The sequence below is a fragment of the Filicampus tigris genome, chromosome 21, assembly GCF_054856515.1.
Source record: "Filicampus tigris isolate MCC_2025a chromosome 21, RoL_Ftig_1.0, whole genome shotgun sequence".
NCBI classification, from domain to species: domain Eukaryota; kingdom Metazoa; phylum Chordata; class Actinopteri; order Syngnathiformes; family Syngnathidae; genus Filicampus; species Filicampus tigris.
Window position 1 is genome coordinate 1,311,239 of NC_141237.1, and position 17,752 is coordinate 1,328,990.

General features: G+C 49.9%; 1 protein-coding gene across 1 annotated transcript in view; it reads right to left on the reverse strand.

The window, feature by feature from the left end:
* The window catches only part of gli3 (GLI family zinc finger 3), an 84,926-nt gene that overhangs the window by 12,284 nt on the left and 54,890 nt on the right, over window positions 1-17,752 (reverse strand). Inside the window, exons 5-10 of the mRNA XM_086020737.1 lie at window positions 11,466-11,677; window positions 8,596-8,757; window positions 5,393-5,594; window positions 3,007-3,238; window positions 1,833-1,946; window positions 1,030-1,170 (exon numbers count right to left, since the gene is read on the reverse strand). Of these exons, the coding sequence (XP_085876863.1) occupies window positions 1,030-1,170; window positions 1,833-1,946; window positions 3,007-3,238; window positions 5,393-5,594; window positions 8,596-8,757; window positions 11,466-11,677 (1,063 nt within the window). The remainder of the gene's footprint in view (window positions 1-1,029; window positions 1,171-1,832; window positions 1,947-3,006; window positions 3,239-5,392; window positions 5,595-8,595; window positions 8,758-11,465; window positions 11,678-17,752) is intronic.

Consider the following 17,752-nt stretch of genomic DNA (forward strand, 5'->3'; position numbering starts at 1 on the left):
GCTACACTTGGCCCGAAAGAGCACGCAAATGTGCAATTTCCCCCGAAAAGCAGCACACAAATGGCAAAAACAATTGCGAGAAAATGCATTTTGTGGTCCGATTAGCCCGACGAGCATGTGGGCTGAGACGGCCACCTGGTGCGAGGGGATCTCCTTCCTCCCCTCCTCGTTCCTCCCCACCAGCTTTCCCATCTCCCCCAACTCCCCTCTCCCCCCCCCGCCGGCTGAAAGAGGTGCAAGAAGTTGTCAAGCTCCTCAAGCGTTTGAGCCTCGCCCTTCAAACGCGGACGGCAGGTGAGGATATCAATTATAGATAGAGGTTACCACCACGATTGCCGTGTCAAGGCGCTCAACAGACAAGCGTGGAGAGCGCCGGATCTTTCTATCCTCCCAGCGCCGCGCGCGTGCGTGTCTTCTTTTCATGCGCTCTCCTCTAACTTGGTGTCTGACAGGAGATGATTTCGCTGGCTGAGCACTGTGACCTCACAGAGAAGCTCCAAAGCAACAAAAATACACTTGATAGCTTGATTGGTCACCCCAAAATAGCATGCGTGTCTGATGCGTCTGTCCGGTGATCGGTCCTCGCGTCGCTTTTTTTCCGCCGCGTTTGTATGCTTTATTTTCCATCATTTTTAAACTCAAAGCCTCGCCGACTTGCAGTTTGGATATATATTTTTATAGACATACACATATATATACAGTATATACACATGTACACACACAAATGAAAATGAATGCTAAACCTTCATTTGTGTCTCCCATAAAAAAAAAAATGTAGTACCATATAAGTGCCAAACCTTGCTTTAACACACTATATTTTTCCATGAAAATGTTATATCTTGCTCAATTTTAAACCCTCCACAAGAACCGTTATGTACGTTACATATAATCATCATCGTCGTCCGACTAAATAGTGCTCATCGTTTGCTCGATGCATTCTACGGTATAATTCACACGGTATAGTGCCAGCGTGCTCTGATACGTTTGTCCATGAGCGTCAACTTTTTGCTCACGCGCCATGACTCGTACCTGCACGAGCTGCTCCTGGGTATCGAACTCCCGGCAGCAGTTCTCCCAGTGGCAGTTGGTCTCGTAGACCACCTCGGGCTCCTGTTTGCCTTCGTCCTTGTCGCCCTCCTCCTTCACCAGCGTCATGCCGTCGGGGTGATCCTGCCACACAAGCGCGCCGCGTCAGTCCCGCACACGTACGGCACGCAGTGACAGTCACATTGACAAATTTAAAAGCCAAACACGGCGGCCTGACATCGAAAAGGGGGCTGACGTCGGACACAGATCTTTACCTTCCGATTTGTAAAGCTCGATATAATGTCTTCCATGCTTGGCCTCGGCGTACTAAACGACGGCGTGAGTCACCACTGGCGGTGACCCCGAGAATTTGGCCTTGAGAGGCAGACTTCTCCATTTTTACGGCTTTTTCCAGCACAAGAGCGGCGTTGGGGGGTGGGCGGGGGGGTCGATTAGAGGAGTGGGAGCCGGTCTTCCTGCTGCAGGCGGCTCCATTAGTGCACGCATATTTCACTGTCACACTAGCTGCTCAGTGAGTCTCGGGCCTCCACTTTTACACGATGGCCACTTACCGCACTCTCCACTCTTATTTATGAACACTTTGATTCAAGTGAAGCGAGCGTTTCCTCAAGCACGTCAAAGCCAACCCCCGGCTGAAGGCAAACTGGCCTGCGGTTAGAATCCACATTTCTTGTTCATCTGCATGGATTTTGTTGCAAAATGTTTCCCAGCCTCTTGGAGATCCAATTGACTGCATGGCAAAATGCCTGCAGGTCAAAGGTCAGGGAGAGGCGCCCCATCAGTACCTGTATGCTGAGCCTCCCCGGGCTGGGCATCTCCTCCTCCGGCTTCATCTTGGAGCGCTTGTGGTGCATGGGGTCGCCCGTGCTGCTCACCGCCGACTCGCTGGTGGGCTTCATCTGCGCGCGCAAAGCAGAATGTCAACGTCACCTTTTGGTCTTGCGCAACACAATGGAGGGCATTGTTAACACGACCGCCTGCAGTTCAGGACGAAATGATCGTGAGTCTTTGCGCCATGTCGGCGCTTCCAACACATGTCACGTGTCTAGAAGCAAATGATGAAAATGACCTCACAGGGACATTCACAGGGAAGGCCATGGGCTTGGTTTGTGAGGTTGAAGCCCGATTTAGCATTTGGCGTATTTGAGCGCTAATAAAGACGGAATAGGCGCTTCAAGCGCGGGCCCGCACATACAGTGGGCTTCAGGTAAGGCCAAGGAAAACCCCTTTGGATGCATCCATCCGTGTCAATATCAGGCCCCCCCTCCCTCTCTCCTGATTAATGGAGCGAGCGGCGAGATGCGATGCTAACAAGCCCCTCGCCGTCGGGCGGCGTAACTCCCGGGAGGACGGACGCCGCGGCTAGCGTTTCCGAGGCGTGGCCGGCGTGCGGCGCCGGCTATCTATTACCTGCCATGATGAATGGCCAGAGGTGGCAAAAGTACGCACTAGCTGTACTTGAGTACAGGTACGGCTACGGGGGTGCCTTGAGGTACAAGTTGAATTCCTTCCCTGGCTGCATTTATTGTGCTTTATCAAAACGCACATTCAGGACATCATCAAATAGAATGAAAAACAATTCAAAGGTTTTTGTCACACTCCATCCATTGAATGTGCTGCTCTGCTTTTATATTGTTCTGGGGTGATAGCATTGCAACATACATGCTATTTCGCGTTGGCGTCAAGCTAGCGGACTGACGGGCAAAGAATGCGGCTGTATTAAATAACCAAGGTGAAATTTCCTTTGTTTTGTGTTTAGTTTTAGAATAAACCTCAAATGTAAGTGGCATTAATCATCTTGATGGTGAACACCCCGCAACTGAAGGCACCGCTATACTCGTGTATAAGTAGAAGGGTAGAAGTACTGATCAACTCCTGTGCTTAAGTCAAAGCAAAAAAAAAAAAAAAAAAAAAGTCAAGTCTGAAACGTACTTAAATACAATTCGGCACTTCTCTCACCTGCGAGGAGTCACCCGAGACGGCCGAGCGCTCGCCGGCGGCCAGACTGGCGGCGGCTGCGGCGGCCGTGAAGCCGGCCACGGGCCTCTGGGTGGCGAAGGCCGGCGTCGGGTGGATGAGCGGCGGGCTGTGGCCGAAGGCGGAGCCCACCATGCCCGGCTGCCGGCTCATCAGCTGCTGGTGCATGTGCAGGGCCACCGGCGTGGGTGGGTAGGCGAAGCTCAACGCGGGGCTAACCGGAAGCGCGGGCGCGCACACAGAACAATATAGTCACAATTATTCCGATGATAATGACAAATACACTGTAATTGAAAAGTACCTCTCCGAGATGTACATTTCTGGAATCATTTGGTTATATTGGGAAGGAAAAGCAACATGTCTGGCAAGACAATGCCTAGAAAATCTGTACATTTCAATCAGATTAATTTCATGAGAATGAATTCAAACGCATTGATTTCGAAAAGTAACAATTACTGCAGGAGAAAATTGAACAGGAGAGAATCGCTGCTGCTCAGCCCCCGCCCGGACCGCCCCCGCCCCACCCCACCCCGCCCCGAGGACAATCTGACAGGAGACGAGGTTGCGCTAATGCCGGAACCAGCTGGGCCGGCGGCGAAGCTTTAGTGGCGGCGGCGGCGCCGACGACGACATCCTCCGAGCGGGCGACGATCCGCACGATAAATAAAAAGTGTGAAATTGAGCTCGATTCATCAAAGCCTTACAAAACGGGAAGGTTGATTTCAAGTGCACGGTTCAAAAAAAAAATAGGCATAGTTACAAAAGAGACTTTGCTGACTTTAACACGGCACATCTGTTATAGTTGCTCTACCAAGTGGTGAAGCCTCACCTCACAACTGCTATGTAAGCACACACACTCGCACACATACATACTGTGCTGTTTTGTGCCTAGTGTTATTGAAGCTAGAAAACAATATGTTGACAGTACAGCACTTTTTTTTTTTCTTAGCTGAAACTCAAAATAGCGACCGTATTTCCTGCATTTCCAAATCTCTCTCCTTCCTCCCGTGCTGTTTCTGGACACAAGTTGTCGATGATGTGCCTATCAATTTTACAATACGATACGTGCGCGAGGGAGGCGCCGTGGCTGAGAAGTACGCGCTGTTTATTCAGGTCTCGTCAATTCTCTCCCGCTGCTTCATCGTGCAGGCAACTGCCGGTGGTGATGAAAGGTGCCACTGTCAGAAATATTGATGTGGCCTGCATTGCGCAGCCTACAAAGGAGCACTTGGTGATGTTAGAAGAGTAGCTGTAGTCTGATTACTTGACTGGAAAAAGTAATGCATTCAATTAGTTGTTACTTAGCAACGCATTACCGGCATCCCTGCGGATGAAAGTTTTGCTTTCAACTCGCAATGTCCGAAGCGCGTCGTGCCGTCAAGCCCCCGCGTGGGTGAGCCTCCCCCGACCGGCCGGCCTCCCTGGCGGCTGGTGTCAGTCAGGCGGGCCGACGGGCGGTCAAAGAGAAGACGATGGAAGCGAGCGGCGGGGGAAGATCCATGGCCCCACCCGTGGCCATTGATCAGCGATCCGCGCCGGGAGCCTGATCAATCACGCGGCGGGCGCGGACCGCCGTCCCGATGACAGGACCCAAATAGGCCGAGGCGCTGCGCCCGTGACTGATATGACAAGCTGGCGGGCCCCCAAATGCGTCTCGGCCCATCGATTTCCCTCCACGCCGGTAATACGATCGGCAGACTTATGAGCTGCTGAGGGAGCGAGGCGTCACGTAGAATGGTCACCCGCGACAAACAATCGACGCTCTTGGTTTATGCGGACCTACAAGGAAATCTTTTGTTGTTCATTCCTGAAAAAGTGTCTGTGAGCGAGCCCTTGTGCACTTCTGCCCCACTGTGATGTAACAATTGGGCAAGTTTGCGTAATGAGGGCCCAGTGAGCCTGCGGGAAGATCAAGGGCCACTTTCAAGTTAGGACTGCACTATCTGGAATTCCCCACTGTGTGATCATGTCAAATTGGTGTTTAGTGTATGTAGAAAAAGTCTTGGATCTTTGAGTCCAGCTCATGAAATACGGCAGGCGGACGTTACGATTCCTGTCCAATTAGATTACAACAAGTACCTGTTGCCATGTCAACCTAAACTGCCCAGGGCAGGGCAAAAGTGGAAGGTATGACATCAGGGGGGCGGGGCATATACGCAGTTACAGAAGCCAGTTTGCACAAGTGCGTCAGGCCACGTCTAAGACAGCTAGCTGACTTGGAGCTGAGTGTGGCATCCCACAGGGGTCCATACTGGGACCGCGACTCTTCAGTTTGGACAATAGATGACACCTACACGATGCATTTGAACGGAAATGTTTGGTGTTTTAGTTAGGTTGCAAGATAACTAGCGATTCTTTGCAGTTTTACCTGATGGCTCCAGCTGACAGGTGTCCATAGGATCCGCTGGTGGATGAGCTGGAGCGCGAGTTGTTGAGCATGGTGACCAGCGAGTTGGGCGAGTTGCGGATCATGGTCTGCAGGTCGAAGCTGTGCTCCGACAGCGGCGAGATGGGCAGCGGTCGCTTCCTGCTGGGCCGCGATGGCAGCCTGGGGCTGGGGAAACGAGAACCTGCGGGGAGGACCGAAAAGTTCATTCCCCGTCACCAAAAATTCATTTGGAGCACCACAAAAGTTTTCTGGATGACATCTTTGTCAATCACGTAACAAAAGGGATGGCGTGACTGAGTGCTCGGCTGTCACTTGATGCACTGCTTGCATTTCACGCCGAAGAAAACACGCCTTTCATGTCGGCCCGAATGCTCCGGCGGTGTATGCTAATACGTCTCCCGGTCCAATTTGAAAATCATTCAGATGCAATCAAGAAAAAAAAAAAAAAAAAAAGCCGCGGTTTGAATGGGTAAAAAAGGCGGCAAAAGGCGGCCACCATTCTCCGTACGCACGCACAAAGAGCCACGGGTGGAGATTAAAACATGACTTTTGTTGTCTTTTCACACGGCGATGTCACAAACAAGACAGCGAACAACAGTGGGAGGGGGGCGGAGGGGGCGGGGAGGGGGCCACTGAAGGGATGCGGCACTGTGACACAATGACTTTGTGACTCAAGACTCACAAATAAAACATTTGGAGTTGTTTCATAAAAGGCAAACAAAAACGGCTTATGCAGCCTAGATCACCCCCCCCCATAACAACCCCCCCCCCAACAAATGCACGCACAACCACCCCCGTATTTACGTCCCCCACAATCCATCCATCTCCCAAATGTTAATGCTCCGTCTCTTTGGCTGACACATCCAACGATTACAGAACACTCCATTCACATGTTAATTAGTGTGTGTGTGTGTGTGTGTGTGTGTGTGTGTGCGTCGGGGTGCGCGCGCGCATGTGCGTTTGTGTAGCAACACTGTTGCGGCGGGTTTGCACATAAGGTTTGAAGCAAAGCAACAACTAACTTTACATTAACCAAACACGGAGAACGCCTTGCCAAGTCTCCAATAGGAATAGCAGAGACGGGTACCGGAAGCAAATGCTCCAAATGATCGTCAAAGTGACGCCAGGCTCCGCCCACATTAGATCGCATCGGCAGAAATTTAGTAGGAGTTCCTCAAAACACCAGCCTTGGAACTTGCCCGAAAATGACTGCTTCAAACCAAAATGGCCGACTTCCTGTTCCATTTTGGACAAGGGTCTTTTGTGAAAAATCCATATCGGTCGGTCGGGCCGGACTTTTCAGGCATGTCGAGGTCCCCGCGGAGGTTTAGAAGAACATGCGCGGACATTCTAAGGGCTCCCCGAATGTGATCTCAACGTCTCGATCGTGATCGGCCACAGCCGAGCGCCTCGGTTGCGTCCCCAGCCACGCGCGATACGAGCATCCTTTTTTTTTTTTCCAGGCTTTGTCAGTCCGCTGTCTGAACGCGTGTGCAGCCAGAGGAATTAATGACGCGGTGCATAAGCGGGCCCGCTGTCCATAAATCACGAGGAAATTAGAGGGACAGTTGTGCTTCGGGGGGCCGGGACGCTCCTCTGTCTCCGTGCCGGCGTGAGGCCGATTCATCACTTGCGCGGCGCGCTAATAAACATCCGTCCCTCCCGTGAGGCCCTTCCGTCCGAGTCGGCGGCCCACCCCCAACGCGCAAAGTGTCCCTCACCATCGTTCAACTTTTCCAGACAAGTTCCTTTTCGATCACGGAATAACATGAGCCTTTTGCACGCACGGATCCGGCAAAATTAGCGTCATCGTTTAGGTCCCCAAATTTCGCCAATCAAACTACCCTTCGGGGTCTTTAATGACCATGACTTATTTATATTTTGTACTGTATTTTGATACAATAATTATCTTTAGCACAATGTCTATTTGTTTGTGTGTTCACTTTTTATGCTAATTGGGTACCAAACCGAGTTCAAGCATTTACTTCAGATGATTAAAGGAAGGAGGCTATAATTGACGAGAAATTAGCCAATCAATCCAGGCAGTAATATAGTGCACTAATATGAGCATTTTGGCACTAATTAGGCAGTAAGAACATAGACAAAAGCCTGTGGAAAAGCACGAGCAGGCTAACGGGCCCATTGTTTCTTTAGCACTGACGCTGATTACGCTCAAATTGGCGCCCTCGTCCAGATTATCACGGGAAGCCTCCTGCCGGAGTCCATTCTGCTCATATTTGAGCCGCCGATGAGTTATTAGCGCCGATGATCACGGGCCAGTTTTAAGTCAAGAGCAGCGCATCCCGGCTTCGACGGGCCCCTAATTGTTTTGTTTCACGCCATTAATCTTAAAACGTGACAAAGAAGAAAGGATTTCTCCCGTGATGAATGGCGGGACATTTCCGATTCCCGCTTAATAGCAATTAATTTCCTGATAGCCGCGCCAACTTTGCCGACTTTTAATTAGTTTGTGGGCAAGACCACGAGGCGCGCCGCCCGCCTGGCTGCAAAGGCTCCCCATCAAAGCGAGCCGGGGCCACGGCGCTCCGACCCCGCCCCCTTTGCTATTTACACTTTAAAATAACTCATTAGCATAAGTCCCCTCAAGGGAATGGCTCATTTAAATCATGTCAGGAACAAGTGGAGCTGGTGAGTGCATGTGCAGCGTGCAGGTGCACTCGCATCATTCACACCTTACACATTTGGTAAAGTGCCCTACAACAGGTCAGCATTAATAAAGACAAAAAAGGGACTCAAGCTCGTGATTGTTTTTCTTGAATTTTTGGTGAGTTTTTATGAGGCAACAGAGCCCCGAAAAATACAGATAATGATGGAAGGGGAAAAAATATATATATATATAACCGCCATTATATCACCGGAATCAACAAAGTATGTACGCCGCGTGAGACATGATCAAAAGTACAATCAGGAAAAACCTTTACAAACATTTTTAGGTCACTTCTATGAAATGTGAGACATTGACTAAATATGACCGTTACGTGAATTGAGGACGCCCTCTATTGATGAGTTCTACAAATAATTCAAGGTTTTTGCGCCAACACAAGCAACTTTTACTGACAATATGTGCGCAAAATACAGTTGTCCAATCTCCACTGCTCAAGTAAACACACATTTTCTAATACGATACAAAGCAGACGTTAGCGTCTGCGCGTTGCACTTACTGTCCATGGCCTGCAGGTACTCCATGTGCAGGGCGCCGGCGGCACCCGCCCCGGCCGAGGCGGCCACGGACGGGAGCAGGTCGGCCGAGTAGGGGCTGCGGTGGCCCGCCAGCAGGGCCATCTGGTGGTAGTACTCGGAGGGCGTCAGGCCTGCGTGCGGGGCTGCGGGGCGGAACGCACAGGCGGCAACTTCAATTTCAAATTGCTCCTTCACGCTCGAAAACGTCCGCGTCCGACTCAACTTCAACGCATTAAAGCACTTCACGATACACTTTTCACTTTTTTGCAAGACACCTGTGAGCCCTTCCGTTATACTTTGCATCAAATTGACCCAATTTAACCCTGCTGTTTAGGTTGTTTCTTAGAAACAGCAATAATAGTCTTGGGTCAAGTTGACCCGGCCATGTTGACGTTGAACAATTTCACTGAGAATGTGTGACCTGAACTTTCCATTGTAAAAGTGGACGGCAACGTCATTGTATTCCTTTCACTTTAAAATGGGTCAAAGTTTAAAACACACAGTTACAAGTAGTTTGGGTTTAGAGAACTTGTAATTAGCAGATACAATTTTATTCTTTGAGTAACAGGCTGTGTTGCGGGTCAAACTGACCCATTGTAATTCTTCTATTACGTTCATTTGTGAGGATCAGCCGCCATGTCCTTTTGACCGGTTGACGTCCATGAAATCGAAAACATTGGGGCGACCGTTGGAATATTGGCTGAGGTTGAAGTGGGCAGCAGTAAATACGTCCACAAAAATTGGGGTGATGATTGATGACAGTTTTGTGCCGTTAAGCTTTTTTTTCTTTTTTCTTTTTTCCCCCCATGAAGTGTTTTTGTACGTTTTTGCATATTGGCACATGTCTTGTATCTGCCATGTGCAGATAGGCAACGAGCTCCCCTCAACGCTCGGTGCGGGAAAACAAAAGGCCTAAACCTTCCCCGCACGAAGCAGTGCTGGATATCCCGCCTTCCTTTCGCCTTGCCATTCATTTCGCGAGTCGTTCCCCCTCGTTACGGCGTGCCGTAAGTCCTTCAACCGGGGCCTAAAAATAAACATCTGGCGCTGGTGGGTTTTCCTCATGCAAATATTCCCTGAAAGACGGCGGTTTTGGATGCAAATATGGAATGTGTTGAGAACCGCAGAGTTCAACCGCGCCTCCCCCCTCCGCTCTCGCTCCAGAAAAGACGACGAGACGAGACGAGGAGATTTCCCGCATGCGATTGGCTGAAAGGCAGCATAAAAAGGGGGGGGGGGGGAGATGCTAAATTAATTTGATCTGGGTATTATATCCCTGGTGGAAGTGGGGAGCTTGTCGATTGTCTTTGCTGTTCCGCCCGGGCTTTGCATTTGCATTGAGCCGTAATGTGGCCCATTCAGGAGGACGCGTGCACACAACACCAAGAAAAAGACCAAGAAGAAGGAGGAAGACGAAGAAGAAGAAGAGCTTTGCTGGGCTTTGCAAAGAAACGCTGGCATCGCAGTGCCATCCTGAGGGCATCTTCTGTGCATGTGTTAACGTGGCACTCCATGTTCTTGGGCACTTTCCCCCCTAATCGGAAATCACAATGAGGAAGCGGAGGATCCCACCCACTTTCAAAGCTCCATTGGATGCCGTTCAGTCATTCATCAGCAGGCAAAATGCTCCTTTTTTTTTTATTTTTACTGTCCAATAAGGAGGCAACTGGCTGATCGAGTAACAACGCCAAAGCCACTGATGACTTCATTAAGCAGAATGCTGATTAAAGAGCGAATTGGCACGGAGATCACAACCAGAGAGGGAGAAATCAAAGAAAGAATCATCAAGAAGCCAAACAGGAGGTGGAGGCGTTTGCATCATGAACCCCAACGTGCCGCAGACAGACAAACAAACATTGTTGCCTATATGGACCAGCCAGGACATTTGTTGGAATGTGGCAAACTCCCGAGCCGGATTCGAACCCTGAACCTCAGGGCTGCGGGGCAGATGCGCCAACCACAGAAAACACCATGTTGCCCGTCACTAAGCCTTTCGAATCAGATCCAAAAACGCTGTACCTAATGAAGTGGCTGATGACGAGTGCATTTGGCTTGGACACAAACGAATCATGACAATCTCAATCATTTGCAATCTTGTCCTGAAAGTCGCCCCCTTATTTCACACGCGAGATTTCAACGGATAAAACAAATTAGAAAGAAATGAATTCAAAATGTTCACGTGACTCAAATTGATGACTCCAAATATGCGCCTATCGAATTCAAACGTAATCATCTTGACATCAAAAAGCTATTACAGATTTCCAGCCCCCCCCCCTACGCCCCGCCAGTGTGCCCCCCCCCCCCTCCCCCGCTACGGTGCAACAGTAAGTGACCCTGGCGGTCTCGGACACGACTCACAGATCAAAAGGATTAGCCTCCTGTGCCCCCTTCCAATCTCGCACCCCCGCTCTCCTACCCCCCCGACCCCCTCCCCACCTATCACGTGACCCTTGTCAGCCGGATAGCATCTGAGCGAGCCCCTGGCTCCTAATAGAGACGAATCCACTTGCCTCTCACCTACCAGGAATTAGCCCGATCCCGGCACTCAGGTGTGTCCTGATAGAATCTCACTAATCAATTGGAGACATTTTTTTTTTTTACATCCCATTTACATCAAATTGTGCCTTTTTGCTCTGTCATGGCCGCTTTGGAAACCAATGAATTTTGCTGTCCTTCTTATCTACTGGAATGAAACAAAGTTTGGGTGAAAAAAGCTTGTCATTTGAGATTCAGCACTTGCAGATCATTGATATCCATTTTTGTGGCAAGTTTGTTTTTTCTGAAGGGATGCATCTTTCCAACGACAGCAGAAAAATGTGACAAGGTGCGAAAAGGGAAGCCGCGTCCTCACCGTCGGCGGGGCTGAGGCCTCTGGTGGCCGACAGCACCGAGATGGAGGGGCTGGCGAGCGGCTGCAGGGAGCGCAGGTAGTCCACGTAGGGGTTGATGTACGGGTGCGAGGGGTGGAAGGGAGACTCCGCCCCCACCGACGGGTTCCGCTGCGGCGAGATGCGGATGAGCGAGATGTCCGAGAAGGCCGGACTGCCCGCCAGCGCCGGAGGCCTGCGAGGGAAGACAAACATCAGCCAGCATGCCAAATCCACGTTTTTGCCTTCAACTCTTTGATCGCTCCGACATGGACTTTTACGGGAAGTGCGGGTTTTCTTTTCGTCCGCTTGGGGTCAGCATCCTCATGTGGCCCACTGTAGTATCTGTGATGTTGAATGCGCGTGGCCCCGGCCTGTTGACCGAGGTGGAAGTCGGCCAATGAAAACGCGTCCGGCCGTCGACCGGCTCGACGTTTGCCGAGTCGGCAAAATGTTTGTGAAATCGCTCAAGTGAATGACAATCATCCGTCCGGGTTTGAGAATGACTTGAAATGAGCCGAAACGAGCGGACGCCGAGGCTGTCCCGGAACGCCGGGCCGCCTTCCTACGCCGACGCTTGCCGGGATCAAAGCGAGCTTTTAACGGCGGCGCCGTCATCAAGAAGAACGTGCGAACGTGCCGCATCTCCTTCAGCTTTTTGACGTGTGCAACACAAGTGGACAAAAGTTTCCATTCTTATAATTGGTTAGGAGGGGTAGGAAACTTCCTAATGATGGCCTTCATCACAAAGGCCTTCCCCCGAGGATGAGGAGAAATCCACATATCAGACGCACATGAAGCGGCTGAGAGATTAGAGGGAATTAGCCCCTCCTCCCCCTCCTCTTCCCGGTCCCGGCGGACGCCGTTGCGCCGCGACCGAAGACCCCGGGGGGGGTGGACGCGAGGATGAGGAGGGCGAGCGAGTGGCCGGACCTGGCCCAAGAGTTTGCCTCGCCGTGACCTTGAGCCTCGGAGGGGGGTGGGCGCAACGGCCCAATTACGACCTGCTTGACCCCATTACGTCCCCCGATCCCCCCGTCGGCCGTCCGCTCCGCAGCTAATGAAAGAGCTCAGGCCCGGGGCCAATAATGAGCCCTGCACACATGACATTATTAAAGGTCGCACACACACACACTGCTAACGGCGCCTTTCTTTAATTAGCCCAAAGGGTCTGCTGGGGTGCGTTCAAGGCTTTCCCTGAGTTTGAAGTGTGTGTGTGTGTGTGCGTGTGTGATGACACGTTTCACACACACATCAACACTTTGGTTGCAAAAAAAAAAACCAAGAAAAAAAAAAAACAAAAGGCTGGAGTTGGACTTTGATCCAGTGTGCTATTACTGTGCGTCATTTGATTCCACTGGTAAGTTGGCTTGCCGATTTTCATGGATGTCCTGAAATGTTGGAGCAGATCTGGTTAAAAGCGGGAATGGAAACATTTACTTTGGGATTTTGTTTGACTATACGTGTAAGATCAAGGTTTTTAGTTGTTTTTTTTTCTTTTTTTTACATGACTTTTCAAAGATGTAGAACAAAGACGGCCCGAAACGTCAATGCAGCAGCGTAAAAAAGTAAAATGTCTGACAGCCGTCTTGGTTCACATATTACCGCCACCTTCTGGACCGGAGTGGAACAATTTGGGGCGGTATTTGGCCTTGGCGGATCTCTGCTTTGATACAATGGAAGATTGATCCAAAGCAACATCTGCGACAAAACATTCTGACTTAAAGTGTTAAGCAAAAAGAAGAACGAGACAATATTTTTGATGGGCAACTCATGGCAACCTTCTTGGTGGAGCCAACAAGGCTCACTTTTTGCCCACGTTATGTCATTACGCTAGGAACAACCCCCAAGAGCAGCATATAGCGTACCTAATGAACCGTCCAGTGGCACGCATGACGCCGACGCGACGTTTGCAACGCGTGTCACTTTTTCCCACACCTTCACAAAGATTTACGCCCCACCCAAAGCCCCCCGATGATGTCTCGCCGACGGCGTGCAAGGAAAGAGTTAGTAATGCACATGTGGAATCCATTTCCTTCCCCGCGGCTCAAAGCGGCGTCTTTTACGACGAGGCATGTTAACACGCGGGACGGCCACAGGATGTTGTTTTATTCCCACTCCTGCCTCCACTCTGCATGTGCCAGGGTAGAAATATGCCACCGGGAGATGCTTGAGGTTTTCTTTTTTTTCCCAAGCGAAACTCGTCTTTTGTTTGGGAAGCGAGGTCACGTCAACACAAGCGGCTTTTTCTTGGGCCGGCCCAGGGTAGCGTTCGCTTGACGGCTTCATTTGGGCACTCAAGGCATCATTGCGGCGGCGGCGGCGGCGGCGGCGGGGTGGACCGGTGTTGACACAGCGGTCTGCAACAACAGGAAGTGAGCCACGCCGGAATGCCTCCAGAAAGAAACACAGAAACGCAGCCTTGATTTTACAAGTGCCTCTACTTACGATTTTTCATGTTAGGAGCTGATGATTGCTTGCTTTTTTTTTTTTTTTTTTTTTGCTTTACTGAATACTGAAATGCGAGCGAGCGTCAGAAAGAATATATATGATATATTCGATTATATATATAACATGTATAACATATGTGAAAAACGGGTTGAATATATTGAAGAAAGTCTGCCACGAAAATTTGATTTGCGAGGATGCGGGCTCCCACGGTAATGTGAACTTCCGAGGCCCCGGCCGGGGGTTGGAGGTAGTTGCCGGGCAGCCGGGGTAAATATGTGACCCCAGTGGGTGAGGCGCACTCCCCCAAACATCAAAGGCCTCGGGTGGAAGGGGGCGGGTCCCATTCTCTATTGAGCGTCCCATCGAGTGGCAAGACTCTTCTGCAGGCGGCGGCTTTTTTAGCGCCATGTTCTTCATCTTCATTTGCTATTTGAACATGTTTTTAATCACCATCTTTCTATGATTTTTCACGCAATGCCATGACATCATTGCCGCCATTTTTCAGTGACTAAAGCGCAAACGTTTCGGGACAAAACGCCAGCATACGTCTAATCCAAATAAGGCTCGCCAGGCCTCGACGAAGGTCGGCGTTCGATGGATCTCCGTTCCAGTTCTGAAGTTCACATGGCCGGGCCGCTTTTGCACGCCGCAATCAAAGCTCATTCCAGCCGGCGAGATAAGAACAAAACAAGTCTACTGAGGGAACATGAAAGAGAAATTACACAAAATGCCTGCTTTCCCCCCCGGTACTATCAAAGGAATCAGGGAACAATCCACATTTATTCACCACCCCCCACCGCCTTTTTTTTTTTTTTTTTTGTTGCAGTGTATGGACGGTTCCACTTTGATGAGTTTCCACTGTTGCGACTTTCGGTTTGCCACTGCAGGGGGCGCCACAGAGTCACTCCCATGATTTGTTGGGCACATTTTTTCAACGCCGAGTTCCGAGTTTACAACGAAGCCCCGTAAAGCTAACTCGTTAACTAAACTCCATTTACAGTTTCTGGTCGGAGAATATATGGCTGTGAGAATTTGTTGTCTGCTCTGTTTGGATGTGTTGCCGTTCCGTATAGTATAAGTCAACGTCGCCGTTGTTAGCATTACACGTTAGCATTAAGCTGGAAGCAAGCACAGTTTGCCTCATGTTCTTTTGGTTTGCTCAAGTCATGTAAGGCGATAGTCTGCCATGTGTTGACAGCGAGAGAGGTAAAACTACATAAACGTGTTTTTTATTTGGCCCCTACATGTGTCTATATATCTATATCGGGGGTTTCCGTAGCAGAGGGTTTGTTATTACCCGAAGATCTATGCTAATTTCTTTCAGGATGTCTCAGTTTTACAGCAAAATGCGTTTTTTTATACGGTCGTCCTATATCGCAGGAAGGTCCGCAAGGTATCCCCCGCCGCGGTTGGTTGCATATCTTGACTTTTGGGCCGCAGACTAGCGAGTAGCATTGTTGTTGTGTTGTGTTTACAGGTGAGGGCAAGGTGAGAGTCTTAAGCGGCGGTGGAATTAGCTGTCAGTGTTTTGACTTCCTGCGGCTCGCCGCAGGCTAGCGGGCCTCTCCACACGAAAAACAGGAAGGAAGCGCATCCATCTTTTCTCTTCCACCGTCTGATGCTTCCGCGCAGGGGGCTCGCCCGGCGCCTGCAGCTAAAGAGCCCTTCCTCCCCAACAAACCCCGACCGCCTGACCCCCACACACAAGCGTGTCGGGTGAGGGGAAAACGGCGTGGATCCATGTCTCAACCCCACATGAAGGCGCCCCCTCCCTCCCTTTCAATCCGCCGCATCACGCCGGGCGGGTGCGCCGAGCGGCCGCGCGGTCGGGCCTGAACCCGTCACAAACAATCGCGCGCGCCGCAAGACAGCACAAACACGCCGCCGGAGACGCGTAATCCTTCAGATTGATCCGAGCCGCATCGTAGAAAAAGCAGCGAGGGAACGGGGGAACAAAGGGGAAGCATCAGGTACAAGACGGGTAGAATATGTTGCCTTTTGCGCCGTGAAATCCATCACTGGCTCTTAATGCACACTTGCCCGCGTTAGTGCGGAAGGATGGAGAAGCCGGACAAGCTCGGGCGCAACTGAAGAAGCCAGCGGCCGGCCTACTTTGCGCCGGCCGTTTCATCCATCTTGTTGGACTAATAAAACGTCAAGCGGCGCTCCTTCATATTTCATCGTCGCGCTCAGCTCGGAAGCCGGCGCGACGGGGCGGCATTACGCAGAAAACCGCTGAACGGCGGCGGGAAAATTCTAATTATCTTTATACAGCTATTAGTGTATGTCCTTGGTATAGTTAGAGCGATAATATTTCTTGACAAAATATTTATACAATGTTTTATTACGTTTATTTAAAGCTTTGCATTGTCGAATTTGATGTAAAATAGCGACAGGCAATTATGATACAATTAGAACAACTACGATGCCGAGATATCGTGAATAATCCCTACAAATAAATGCAAAAGATATTGAAAAGTGAAGTTACAGAAAAAGGTTTTGAAGCTGTACTACACTATTTCTTTATTCTTAAAAAAAAAAAAAGTGTGAAGGACTTCTTTTTGCCATGAACCGATACAGCTATCGGGAGTAATGGACGTCACATCTGATAAGACGGACGGCTTTATGCGCCGTGAATTCATTTCGGCTGGTGTAAAAGGAGTGAAATTTCCAGCCGATAAAGAATGGCGCTGGTTGGAGAGAGGATGGAAAAAGAGTGGATTTACGACGGCCGTCCTCTGGCTCGCTCTCCTTCCTCGCTGGCAGTAAGTGGCCCCCAGAGTGGACTCGTCGGGTCTGGACGCCTCAGATGAGACTAATGCAAAGTCCACATTTGTGTTGTGGGAGCGCTCACACGAAGGCAAGAAAAACACTTGGCTTTTTTTTCTTTTTTTTTTTTTTTTAAACCAGGGTTTTGACGGCAGACGGACAAGTTCGAAGTCAGAGTGTAGTACCACTAGGTGCCACAACATGCCGGGCAGCACTGAGCTCGACTGGAAGACATGTCGCATAATTAAGAAGCAGAGGCAAAGAGGTTCTCTAGTAACGCTAGTAAGAGTTGTTCAAAGAGCGCAGAGCGAGTTGATGCTCGTGAAGATTTTTGGATGCTTGTTTGTATGCGTTGCTGCTCCTTTTGTGTTTTCACTCATTTTAATGACGACATCAGCTTCCTTTTTTTGTTAAAGTACAATATTAGAGAATGTTATTAGCATATTAGCATTGTCATCGTTACAATATTGTCAGAATCCTCCACATTGTCAACAGTTTGTTCATTTGATAAAAGACCCATGTTGCGGGTGCTAGGTAATAAAAAGGCAGCGTGGGTGACGCACACTCACACACGCACGCACGCACGCGCACACACACACATACACACCTGTCCGTTATCTGGTCCCCTCAGACGCTCACCTCCTTTGTGGGGGAGCCACAAATGGAGAGCTCAAACATGAGTTGCTGGGGACAAATGACTGGTGTTAAGAAACGCTAATCCGCTAATGTACTACAAACAAGAGATGAATGTAGAGTATCCCCCCCGCCCCACAGCACACGCACCCCCTCCTTTTATTAACGTACGGAAATGATACTTTACTTAATGTCAGTCAGCATTTACAAGATTAAGACTAGAATAAAGCACGTGAGTAATTTAAACAGTTACAACACGCTGCTGATGTTCTAAAGTTATGATTTTTCTAGAATGAAATCAGTAAATAATGAGAGCAGAATGGTCATTTTGTGAAAATAAAACCCCCGGACGGGTCACCAGTCAATTGTCAAGACAAACAAGCATTCCCTGAAATTATTTAGACTTCATGCCTGTTTT